The sequence below is a fragment of the Tasmannia lanceolata genome, unplaced genomic scaffold (genome assembly GCF_043159265.1).
Source record: "Tasmannia lanceolata isolate RefF3 unplaced genomic scaffold, GAP_Taslan_0.1 ptg000044l, whole genome shotgun sequence".
Classification (NCBI taxonomy): Eukaryota; Viridiplantae; Streptophyta; class Magnoliopsida; order Canellales; family Winteraceae; genus Tasmannia; species Tasmannia lanceolata.
The window spans coordinates 4482571-4496011 of record NW_027518721.1 but is presented as its reverse complement, the minus strand read 5'-3'; the positions used below and the strand labels follow the sequence as shown (position 1 = coordinate 4496011).

The 13441-nt window shown below is 39.3% G+C and overlaps 1 protein-coding gene across 1 annotated transcript; it reads right to left on the bottom strand.

Moving 5' to 3' along the window:
• Positions 1 to 7310: 7310 nt before the first annotated feature.
• On the bottom strand, positions 7311 to 7889 carry LOC143863300 (protein FAR1-RELATED SEQUENCE 5-like). The gene has a single exon (XM_077373991.1). The coding sequence runs from the start codon at positions 7887 to 7889 to the stop codon at positions 7311 to 7313; it is 579 nt and encodes a 192-aa protein (XP_077230106.1).
• Positions 7890 to 13441: the final 5552 nt, after the last annotated feature.

The window sequence follows — 13441 nt, the reverse complement described above, 5'->3', positions numbered from 1 at the left end:
GAACTCATTCTTTGAAAGAGTCAATGTTTCAGAAAATCTAGTCCCCAGCGGAATCTAGAGCCTGCTTTTGCAGTTTTCAAACCCAGCAGGATGTAGTTCCCTTGTTAAAAGGAGTCAGTACCCTAAAATTCTTTCAAGTTACTTGAGTTTGTTTTTCAGCAATGATCATGCACTCCCATTTATTCTCGACAGGAGATAGCTATGCTATCAATGAACTCGATATAAGATCGATAAACCCACCAATTCCTTTGTGTATTTGAGACTCTTTGAGTAGTTGAGACCCTTTGAGTGTTACAGACTCTTTCGGTAGTTGAGACTCTCTGAGTATAAATGTTTTGTGTTGATTTAAGACTCTTTGAGTAGTTGAAACCCTTTGAGTGTTACAGACTCTTCGGGTAGTTGAGACTCTTTGAGTATAAATGCTTTTGTGTTGATTTGAGACTCTTTGAGTAGTTGATGCCCTTTGAGTGTTACAGACTCTTCGGGTAGTTGAGACTCTTTGAGTATAAATGCTTTTGTGTTGATTTGAGACTCTTTGAGTAGTTGAGGCCCTTTGAGTGTTACAGACTCTTCGGGTAGTTGAGACTCTTTGAGTATAAATGCTTTTGTGTTGATTTGAGACTCTTTGAGTAGTTGAGGCCCTTTGAGTGTTACTCTTCGGGTAGTTGAGACTCTTTGAGTATAAATCCTTTTGTGTTGATTTGAGACTCTTTGAGTAGTTGAGGTCCTTTGAGTGTTACAGACTCTTCGGGTAGTTGAGACTCTTTGATTATAAATCCTTTTGTGTTGATTTGAGACTCTTTGAGTAGTTGAGGCCCTTTGAGTGTTATAGACTCTTCGGGTAGTTGAGATTCTTTGAGTACAAATGCTTGTGTTGATTTGAGACTCTTTGAGTAGTTGAGACCCTTTGAGTATTACAGACTCTTCGGGTAGTTGAGACTCTTTGAGTATAAATGTTTTGTGTTGGTTTGAGACTCTTTGAGTAGTTGAGGCCCTTTGAGTGTTACAGACTCTTCGGGTAGTTGAGATTCTTTGAGTATAAATGCTTTTGTGTTGATTTGAGACTCTTTGAGTAGTTGAGGCCCTTTGAGTGTTACAAACTCTTCGGGTAGTTGAGACTCTTTGAGTATAAATGCTTTTGTGTTGATTTGAGACTCTTTGAGTAGTTGAGGCCCTTTGAGTGTTACAGACTCTTCGGGTAGTTGAGACTCTTTGAGTATAAATGCTTTTGTGTTGGTTTGAGACTCTTTGAGTAGTTGAGATCCTTTGAGTGTTACAGACTCTTCGGGTAGTTTAGACTCTTTGAGTATAAATATTTTGTGTTGGTTTGAGACTCTTTGAGTAGTTGAGGCCCTTTGAGTGTTACAGACTCTTCGGGTAGTTGAGACTCTTTGAGTATAAATGCTTTTGTGTTGATTTGAGACTCTTTGAGTAGTTGAGGCCCTTTGAGTGTTTCAAACTCTTCGGGTAGTTGAGACTCTTTGAGTATAAATGCTTTTGTGTTGATTTGAGACTCTTTGAGTAGTTGAGGCCCTTTGAGTGTTACAGACTCTTCGGGTAGTTGAGACCCTTTGAGTATAAATGTTTTGTGTTGTATTTGAGACTCTTTGAGTAGTTGAGACCCTTTGAGTGTTACAGACTCTTCGGGTAGTTGAAGCTCCTTGAGTATAAAAGTTTCTTTGATGTGTTTGAGACTCTTTGAGTAGTTGAGACCCTTTGAGTGTTACAGACTCTTCGGGTAGTTGAGGCTCTTTGAGTATAAAGGTTTATGTGTGTGTTTGAAGCTCTCTGAGTGTTACAGACTCTTTGAGTGATCGATTTGATATTCTTTGAGTGATTGATTTACATTTGCATGGATAATGATTTACATTCTCTGAAGTAATTTCATTGTGCTCGTTTTCTTAAAAGCTTTGTTTTAAAAGAGTATGTTTGTGTTTTGTGTTTGCTTACTTTAATAAAGTCCTTGCGTGTTGATTTAGATAGTCGAGTCATGAGTATTAGAGAGAGGCCATCTCATTGAGATGTACCAATTGCAGAGTTAAGGGTCAGAGAGAGGCTATCTCACCAATGCTCGCAGTATTTGAGTTTTGTTGAAAAGTCATTGTACTGTTTTATCCTTGTGAACATCATTTAAAAAAAAAATTGCTTTGTTTTCATATCAGGTCGATCAAAATGTGTTGTCTTGTCAGCTTTGCCATTCGTGTGACAAGCACACTCTGCCAAAGAGGGGCATCTGTAGACACCCCATTTTGACCGAACCCCAAATTGTCATTCTGAATAAGGTTCCTCTAAATAAGTGAATTAATGTTCCCAAATATACCCTAACCTGGTTTAGAACCTCAATAATGTGTCCGCCAAATTTCGTCGAAAACCGTCGGGGTTTGCCTAGCAAACGAGCGTAGTGCAGAGTGCACGGCGCAAAGGCAGAGGGGGAGCGGATTTTCCATTCTGGAAGGTGCCCATATCAATCCAGAAAAGAAGAGAAAGTGTGCCCTGTTTTCTGCTTAGATCACCCCATTTAGGATGAAAGAGAGGGAGAAATACACTAGTAGGGGCTGTCCATGGAAAGAGAGGGGGGGGTCAAAGGATTATCTTTTCCCTTTCCTTAAAACCCATCCGAATTAGGGTTTTGAAAAAAAAGAAAAAGAAAGGGAAAAGGGATTTTGGTTGAAAATCTTCTAAGAGGGGAGAAGAGAAAATGGCAGAAACAAGGGGAAGGGAGCCGTGGCCACTTTCTTCCCCGGCATCACCTCCGGCCAAATCCGCGGCCCGCACCACCATCTCTCCATCCCAAATCCCCAACTCCTCTTCTTCTTCTTCTTCTTCCCCAAATCCTCCACCGACCCTAGCACTACCTCCATACCCATTTTCCATTTCTCTGCAACCCACGACCTCCCTACCCAAATCAACCACCACCAAACCCTTCCCCATTTTCAGCCACCATTACCATCTTCCACTTCCCAAAACCCAGAATCCCCATAAACCCTTATTCTCCGGTCGGATTCTCACCGGAATCCGACAACCCCCATCTCCGACCACCTCCATATTCACAGCCGCATCTTCCATCCTCCTCTTACCCATCCTTCGATTCCCCCATCTGTTAGCCACGATTCTGCAAATCCGAAACCCTCTTCTCCGGCCACCGACCCTCACCTCTGCAAAACCCTCTTATTCCATTTCCATCCATCAAAGAAAAGAAAGAAAACACAGAGAGAGAGAGAGAGAGAGAGAGAGAGAGAGAGAGAGAGAGATACAGAGAGAGATTTTTTCGGGAAGAAAATTGTAGAGGAAGGGAAAGGGAGCCACCACCGTTCTTCTCATTCTTCTTCTTCTTCTCTTTCTCCGGTGGGTTTGCCGGAATCCGGCAAAGCCATCAGCAACTCTCAGCCATTTTCTGCCAAACCCATTACAAAGCCCTCTTCATCGTTTTCTCCTCCCACCATTCGACCAATATCCCATCCCCATCCACCGAGAGCCTTGAATCCGAACCTCCCCATCGTCGCAGATCTGAGCTCGAGCTCCTTCTATCAATTTTTCTCTTGTTAGGAAATCTTGCTGTCATTGAGAAGTCTCTTGTGAATTTGTTCATTAATACCGGATTCAAGGTGATTGTACAAAAATTGGGTAAAAGAAATCTCAGGTACAATTTGTTTTCAATTCTTAAGTTATGAATTTTGTGGTTATCTATGGTATTTGATTAGTGGACTCAATTTGAGCATGATTTCGTTAATTTTGGTTACGACTCTAATCTCAGTATTTTGTTAGTGCTCTGATTTATGCTGCAAGTTGATTTAAACCTTAATGATCCATATTTGCTGTAATCTTAGACTTTGAGTTATGGTAGGGAAATCAGTTTCAAATCCTGGCTTTTAGTCTGAAAACATGCCTGAATGTTCTGTGATGATGGATAAATACAATTGTGCTTGCTAGTAGTGAATGGATTTTCAGTTGGGTATCTTAAGACTCTTATGACTGAGCTGGTCTCTATGTATTTCTGTCAATGGTAATATCAAGAATGTTCTCTGGTAGTTCTCTGTGTTTCCGTCATAGCAGAAGATACTAATCAGTGTCCCTGCCTGTATTTTGGTGGCCAAGGTGACTCACCTCTATTGCATGATTTGAACTGCACTAAAAATTTCATATGGATTAAAGTGTGATTCAGTTTTGTCGATTTGTCCATATTATATTCTCTTCTCTTCTTTAATTCCTAAAATCTATGATGCTCTTGTTTGCATTTTAGCATATATAAGATGAAGTGATGATTTTCTTTTGCTATGATAGTGGTTTGGAATGAGAAATTGTCTCAGGTTCTTTGATTAGAATTTTTGAGAATTTTGAAGATTCATGATTTCATTTATCGACCTGTTTTAAAGTGAACCATGGGTTCACCTCTAAATCTGTAGGTAATGTGTGGGGTTATAAGATTTTGGTAGTTTGGTTCATGATTTCTCTTATGATTCATGTCACTTGAAATTCCCTAATTGATTTTTTTTTATTTATTTATTTATTTATTTTTGCTTTTGTACGCTCGTTTTGGTTCTTATTTGCCTTTAAATCTGTGGATAGTGTTGCTCGTGATCATGGTTGCTAACTGTGCCATGCAAGTTAGATAGTCATCATTTCGTTGGGCCTATTCTTGCTGTAAAGGTATTATCTTTTAAGGATTGGTTTTTAGGGGGCCTTGACTGCTTGCATTGCAATAGCATTAAAGCATGTTAGAACCTATCCTACCTTGGTCTATTTTCTCCTTTTAGGTTCAGAACTTCGATTGAAAATTTAACTCGTGTTAGAGTGGCCTCCTCTTTTAGAGCGAGTCTTTGACTTAGTAGTGTTATTAGAGAGTCTCTGACTCATTTGTACTCCCTCCCTGGTGTTATTAGTTAGGAGTTTTTCCATTAGAGACTAACTCAGTCATATAGAGCCTTCCCTGCTCGGGATCTTAAATTGTTTTCTCTGTTCTTAGAACACTTGTTTGCTTGCTGTAGATCGTCTCTTTGAGACATTTGTTGCTTGTCCGGGGTTTTCCCTTTTGCTTTAGGGCTTTGCCCTAGTTTGTGGTTATGCTTGCGTGTTCCCTTTGAGGGTGAAAATATTTTAAGGTCTAAAAGCATTTGAAAAAAACTTCAAAAACATAAAAAACATTGAAATATCTTAAAAATCAAAATCGTTTGAAAAACATTAAAAAACCTTAAATCAGCTAAAGTGTTGAGTTTTATAGCGTATTAGGAGAGTTCGATTTTCGAACTACGTTGGCTTGATCCTCTTCCACGAGGTACATAGTGCAGCTTGGGATTCTTATCCCAGGTCCAGCCAAACTTTGTAAATAAATCTTTTAACCCTTTTAAAAAAGGGAAAGGTGTGCGTACTCGGTCGAGTAGATAAGCTTATCTACTCGGTCGGGTTAAAAACAGTGGGGGCCCACATTTTTTGGGTGATCCAAACCATTCATTTGAAAGGCCCTTACCTAGATAGAGTGTCCACAAAAAATCAGCCCTATAGGATCATCCTAACCCATCCAACAGTGGAGGGAAAAATGGGCAGATTTGTGGACAAGCTGTGTTTGTCCATTTTTCCCCATTTTTCCCTCCACTGTTGCATGGGTTAGAATGATCCTATGGGGCTGATTTTTTGTGGACACCCTATCTAGGTAAGGGCCTTTCAAATGAATGGTTTGGATCACCCCAAAAATGTGGGCCCCCACTGTTTTTAACCCGACCGAGTAGATAAGCTTATCTACTCGACCGAGTACACACACCTTTCCCTTTAAAAAAATATAAAAATCTTCCAAAATATTGTTTTTCGAAAAGATCTTCCTCTAGAGTTAGGACTTTGTCTTAGATAGAGAGTTTTATGTCTTTTGTTGTGTGCTTGTTGTGTGTTTGTGTTAAAGTTAGGAGTTTGTCCTAGCTAGGAGCGCCTCCGTCCGGTCAGTTGGCGATTCACATCGCCGACTGATGACTAGGTCTAAGATGCGTTAGCAATCCTATTGTTTTCCTAGGACACACAGCCTAGTTACACGTAGGTTGTAGGAACCACCTGCATTAGCTTAGGGCTAACCTGCATTTAGTTAGGGCATATAGGGTGTCCTAAAATCTACAATTCACTGGAATTTAAATAATCGTTCAAGAAGCTTTAATAACTAGTCCGGTCTTTTAGATCGAGTCTAAGATAGAGGTCTAGGTGTAGGCATCATAGCTTAGAATAGGTGCGAAGAACTACGTTGCCTTGATTCTCGTGGAGGCGGGGATACGTAGGCTTCTTTGGATGAACATCAGACCATCCGAGGACTCGGGCTAATCATTTAGAGTCTGAGGATTTGTTGTGTAATTATTGTATTTCTTTTGATGTGTTTTCTTATTTTCTTGTACTGATCCTATACCTTTAGCTATAGCTTGCATGTGTTTGCACATAAGAACTTAGACACCCTTTAGGCATGTCACTCATAACCTAGTCGCCATTAGGTGACATTTATTTCGGTTCTTTTGTGTGTGCTTATTTTCATCTCCGAGACATGCATGATTAGATAGACGTTTTCTCGGAGATGCGTGTTCCCATTTCATATGATTTTCGCTTGAAACTCTTCAAGGTTAATAATAAATGGCATAAGAGACCAAGTGTTCGCACTCGGGCGAATTGGGGGCGCTCTTCGGACCTTCTCCATTCGTCATCAGGCACGGACCTTTTGTATCTCTGGTTATCCATTGCAAACAGAGCATTTGTTTTGGTTCCATGGCGTGTCCATGGATGGCGACTCTGAGTTAATTTTAGATATATCTTGGTTTCGAGCCCTCGCTCCAAATCAGGATGTATCTCTTTCTTTTTTATATCGCTACTCATGCTATGCTGTGAGGGTGGCAACGGTTTCGAGAGTTCCTTGGCAGAGCTCTCCTTCACGTTGTGGATGATCCAGAGGGTGTTAGGGACCCGTTCTCTCACTCGTCCTCGGATCGGGGTCCACAGGATGTGTCTCTGAAATAAGCAGGAATCTAGTGCATTCGTAAATCCCACATCTTATATAACCAATGTTTTTCATCTAAATTATATTTCTCCACCAAAGCTCCCCATTCCTTTTCACTATCGGCTTTATGTGTCCTATAAAACCAATGGTTGTATTCCTTATAAAATTGACTAGTTTCATCTCGCATGGCTGAAACATGCTCAACTAGATGCCTACTAATATGCCAAGAGCAAAAGCGATGGCGTGTATTTGGAAAAACACGCCTAATTGCGTTTCTCATCACCCCATCCATATCAGTTATTATACATCCTGGAGCTTTGTCAAACATGCATTTTAACCAGTAGCGAAACAACTAAGTGAATGTCTCCTCCGTCTCATCTGCTAGGAGGGCACAACCAAAAAGTGTAGACTGTCTGTGGTGGTTTACGCCGGTACATGGTGCAAACGGCATTCTATACCTATTCGTCTTATAAGTGACGTCAAAAACAATTACGTCGCTAAAGGTTAGATACGCCTCCCTAGCCCTCGAATCCGCCCAAAACATCGATCTCAGGTTTCCATCAACATCTATCTCCACGGCAAACTCAAAATCCGGATCTTCCGCCCGTTTCTGTTGGAACTGATTAGCTACTGTGACAGCTTCTCGTCCCATATTGTTGGCCCTCTGTGCTCTCAAATGAGACGACACCTGATATGGTGTGAGAGCACTAGATGAACCATCGTTTGAAGCGCTAATTGCCCTTGCAATGCCAGTAGGCCCAAACCCATCACTGTGCATTTTATCCATCAAGTTCCTACATGAGGCTTTCTTATGTAATGTATTATGTGAATGGTGCAACTGTGTCTTCAATGGAGATGTAAGATCATGGCAATGTTCCTCCACAAAAATTATAACTTCCCACTTCTCATCTTTTGTGAAATTGATCTCCATCTTTGCCTCGCAACCCTCTCTTGTTTCATGACGCCACTTCACATCCTTCTCAATCTGTCTCTTATCATTAGGATTTGTCTCTTATCATTAGGATTTCTCAATCCCTCTTTATAACATACGTAACTCTTCCTTATAGGTTCACCTATTTTTATGGACCTATTGGTCCTGCCTTTTCGAATTCCAAAACTTGTAGTCAACGCATATGAGTTATAGAATGCATACGCATCTTTACAATTATAAAAAAGTTGGCCTTCAAAAGGTTTGCTAGCTAAAACACTCCTCGCATCATCCTTACTAGGCGTTTTTGAGGTACCAATACCACCCTCTTCATTATCCACCCAACCTAGAGGAACTTGCGGTTTCGCCTCATCACCCATCTCTAATCTATTTCCCTTATCAACACATAACCTATCGGCTTGTGACAATGTATCGTCACCAATAATTAATTTATTTTCATCAACCTCCACAATAGAGAGCCCCAACGAATCCATATACTCTAAAGTCGGATAAAAAAACCTGAAGATGCAAGTGATCAACCATACAAACGCAAAATACATCAGATCGAGATAAACATATAACTTCAAAATTTAGAAAATTGTAAATTGATGAGAGATGTAAGTAAACAGAAACCTTAAAGATGAATCTCACACCAAAAACCATCATCATAAGAAACCAAAAACCAAGAAGTGTATATAGCAGCTACTTATAGAAAACATTGGTTCATCTACAACTCATGTGAAACCCTAATTGTGTATTTTAGGGAACCAAATCCCCCTAAAATACACAAAAACACATTAAAAAACCAAGATCACAACCCAAAAATCATTCGCAATCAATATAAGTGGAGCAAGGGTTAGAGCATATGGGAGGATGAGAGATTTGGAAGGGCACGAATGGGTAGAGGGTGAGAAGTGGCTAAAAAACAAGGAAAAAATAAAACCTGGATTGAATGGAGTTTTTGTTTCCTTGTTTTTCAGGATTTTCCGACAAAAAACAGTAAGGAACCCTAACCCCTTTTCCAATAATACAGAATTCCAATAATCCACTTGAAATTTAGGCCATGTTTATTTTTATTTTTATGATAAATTAGTTTGTCAAGTGGAGAGAATGGGTAGAGGGTGAGAAGTGAGGAAAAACAATAAGGAACCGTAACTCCTTTTCCAATAATCCAGATTTCTTTAATTTTGAAACCCATCTTCCCCTCCCACCGAAGCTAAAAAACAAAAAAAGAAACCATAACCCCTTTTCCAATGGATAGAATGGAAGAAAATGGTAGAAAACCCACATTTTAGGTCACAAAATAAAAGAGAAAAGGAAAGAAAGTGTAGAGACACCCTTACCTGCGGGAGGGAGATGATATCCGTAGAAGGAGATGAGGGCCTCAGATTTTGTTACAGACGGAAGAAGGTTTTTGGGTTTCTCGTCAAAACCAGCAACTGAAGGAGACGACGAAGATGGGTTTTTTCCTTACGTTGCTTTTGGTCGACGCCCTAATTTTCTCAAACATGAAAAAAAACCCTCATTTTCACGAATTTGAAGTATATTTGAAACACCTGTGTGTAAAGAGTCAAAACCCTTACTTGTAAAAGGAGCAGAAAACCTGAGGAGATGATGGGAAGGGCTCCAGCGAGGTGCGAGGGCTAGAAAATCCATTCTTTTTTTTTTCCGCTATATCGTGGGTTTCATTTGTGCGAGAGTTTACAGTGGCAAGAGAGCTTGGGGAAGAGAAGACGAAACCCTAAGTTTCATTCGTCAAGGGTTTCTTTCGACTAACTTGAAAGTCTAATATATTTTCTTTCATTTGTACGGTTGAGATAAAAGTGATCCAAGGGCTGCTGTTAAAAGGCGCTAAAGAGGTTACTAATGTGTAGAGAGTTTCTCTACACACATGTGTAGGAACCGCTTTCTTTATATATATATATATATATATATATATCAATCTTAGTAGAGGCTAACAACGGGCCTTAAAACAAGAAAGGGACTTTGCCTAGGAAACTTCTCGCCTTCTGCACCATATATGGGAACTAGAAATGAACATAAAACAAGGGACTTTGCCCAGAAAATGCAAAGTAAAATATTCATAGTACAGGCGAACAACAGGCCATTAGCGAAGTTTCGGAAAAACCAATCATAAGACATCAACCAATGGAAAAATAGGAAATTTTGGAAAAGTTATTCCTTTCCAAACTTTTCTAGAAAATTCCTGCAATCCAAAGACATACTTAATGATCGTAATTGTCTAATGTCTAAACATTTTGGTGGGCTAATACTCATAAGATATGCCATGCGAAAAAATCATTTCCATCAGGTAATTCTAATCCTTAGATATATTTGATATGAAATGGACGGCTTAGAAAATTCAGAAAAATGAACCGAATGGTTTGGACCATCCAAATTTGTGGGCTCATGTAACCATTTATCTTCTATGTTTTGACCATGTCAAGAATCATCTTGCCGACTACTCAGAGACAATTTAGGGGTGCAACTCGGGTCGGGTTGGATCGGGTTAAGGCCAACCCCAACCCAACCCGAGACAGCATTCCCTCAATTCTAACCCAACCCAACCCAATGCAATGCGAACCTCGGGTTGAGGATGGTCAATCCTAACCAACCCGCCTCTAAATCTTTCAACCCTAACCCAACTCATCTACCTCGAAATCAGGTCGGGTTGAGATGGGTTGGTTCAGTTTCATCTTGCGCCAGATGGAAAAAAATACAATAACCCAAAGAAAAACAAGATAAATTAGAGGATGAAGTTCGGGTCGGGTCAGGTTGCGAAGGCCTCAACAGTAACCCAATCCGAAATTAAATCGGGTTGGCTTTTCCCAACCCAACCCAAGGAAATGTCAACGCAACCCGAGCCAAAATCAGGTTGAACCTGAAGAACTCATCGGGTTCAGGTTGAGCCCGACCCAAGTTGCACCCTTTATAACCATGAAACCGCCTTTAATTTTCAAATTGGATTTCCTGATGTGCCCTTGCATGCCTCTAAAAGCAGTGAGCAGTCGAAGCAAATCTTATTTTCTACGAGGATATTATCGTCATTTCGGGGCTGCCCATTCAAAATTTGAAATCTAACATAGTTTTCCTCCTTTTCCGGGAGAAACAGACTTATGTCACTTGCATTGCTTTAATGGGAAAAAATAGACTTGAACGGTCACACAACGTCTTAAACGAGAATGAACATTATGAAATATCAAAAATACCCCTCTTTGTCTTATTTGCGTTATTACTATACACTGTGGGCTGTGGGTCAATAGGTGGGCCCACTTATGATAGATGTTCTCATCGACTCAAACGTCATCAAACTCTAGGAAATATCAGAATGTCCCTCCTCTTCCATTGCAGCACCACCTGGCTCCACGTCCTTTGTGGTGGGACCCACCACCGGTCAATCCTAAACATCTACATCTGATCTCATGGTCTAAAACAATGCTGATCGAATTCGAAATATTCTCATAGATTGGATGATTTAATGGGCCCTATGATAGCAATTATATAAGGAAATAGTGCATTAGAGATCATGGGATTTTTGCTGATTAGTCCATACATGGCAAAATAATTGCTTAAAAGTCTCTAAGAAAAGCATATTATCCATGAAAGTATTTCTAATGGAAAAGCATATTATCCATAAAAGTCCCTAAGAAAAGCATATTACCCTGTAATCGGTTTTCGCCTCTTTTGATTTCCCTTCCACTATTTTCGAAAATAAATTAGGAAATAGGTGAAAATAGTATCTCTTCCAATATTTTCAACAAAAAATCATTCGACAAGGTAGTAACGGTTTTCATTGCAAAGTAAATGATATGATTTAGGTTAATTTAGAAGAATTTCATAACAAATTAAAAACCCCTCTCCAAAAAATTAAATAGAGTGGGTTGGAGTTATCTTTGTTTCATGTTTGAATAAAAAATTTTAAGAATATTTTTTCCTTTCAAACTTTTCCACATAATTCCTATATTGGTTGGATTGTCAGAAAAATATTTCTAATGGAAAATTATTTCTTAGGAAATTTTTTTCATTAATGATTTAAGGGGGGGAGTATTCCGATTAATTTAGAGGGATAAAGTAAAAAATATTGGAAAGATCTTTTTTATTAAAAAAAATTGGCTAAAATGTTAACATCTTTGTAGGATTTTACAAGATTTTTGTTGAAAATATTGGAAGAGATCCTATTCTATCCTATTTCATATTTATTTCCGAAAATATTGGAAAGGAAATCAACATTAGCTAAAATGGATTAACGGGGGTGGGGTGGAGTGGGTAAATTTGTCATTTTAAAATTTTTAATGGAGAAAATTGACGTATGTTAGTTTTAGGGACCTTTTAGCAATTATTCTCTAAAAGTAGGATAGCTTGGATAATATGATTTTCTTAGGGATTATTAAGCAATTATTTTGCCATGTAGGGACTAATCAGCAAAAATCCCTTAGATCATCCCTGGAAATGACAAAGATATAAAAAGTTTCATCTTCACCTTTTTTCAATAAGGGCACCCCACTTTTCACCTTATCTATGTTTGGTTGCACAAGTTTGAATTTGGGACGGTTCTTCATTTGGTTGCCAATATTGCATTTTGGGGACTTCATATGATGTTTTTTTGGGTAATTATTGAATGGGCATTTGTGTCCCTTTCTTAAAACTTTCAAATCAAATTCCACAAAAAAGTAAAATTTTGCTTGAAAAATCTTGGGAATGTTGCTTCTCCTCCTCTTCTCTCTATATATTGGTAATGACACCCCCTACTTATTCTTCTACTCTCCATGTCTATGATGCGCAACCAAACACTATTTACCACTATTTTCCAAGGTATACTTGTCGCCTCCCTGTTAACTACTTATTCCACTACTCTCCGAGTCTATGCCACGCATTCAAACATTTGTTTTAGATGGGTATGCTGAGGTTAGGCAAGACGTACCACGCATCCAAACATAGCCAAGGTAATGTTAAAAAATGAATATTAAATCCCTAGGACTTCAAAGCCCTATAGTTGTTGATGTCTAATGTGTAATTCATAGCTGTGAGATTTTTTTGTAATTCATGTAATTCAAGAGCTCACACGTTCAAAGTCCAAATCTCCAAGCAGTCATTGACATTTCACAAGAGTTCATGCATCATTCAAAATCCCTTACGACTAAACCTCCTTGCGACTTTTCTAGTATAGTATTCCAAAAAAGCTCCCATAAGCCGCAGCCAATCATAAGTGTTTAATAAAGTGAGTAGTTCTATTACTTAAACAAGTGTTTGTGAATGTCATTTCCCATAGAAATTCGTATTATGACCGAATTACCCCTATGAGCATGTAGATAGCAAGTGTACTTATTATCAAAAGATTCAAAACCCATGTTGGGATGGAAATAGTAATTCTAGTGGTAAGAAATGGCCTTGAATATGTTTGGACCTGGGCAGAACTCACCCTAAAAAGCTAGTCATGGAGGGCGCCGTGTCCTTATAAGCCCATCCACATCCATTCACTTTTCTGATGTGGGATCTTTGCTTTTCCGTTGAACCCCAACAAATCCCCCCTCTACGTGGAAGCAACGTGGACAACC

Bases quoted from the DNA above. Each gene is read 5' to 3' on its own strand.
- LOC143863300 (XM_077373991.1), bottom strand. From the start codon at position 7,889: ATGGAGATCAATTTCACAAAAGATGAGAAGTGGGAAGTTATAATTTTT.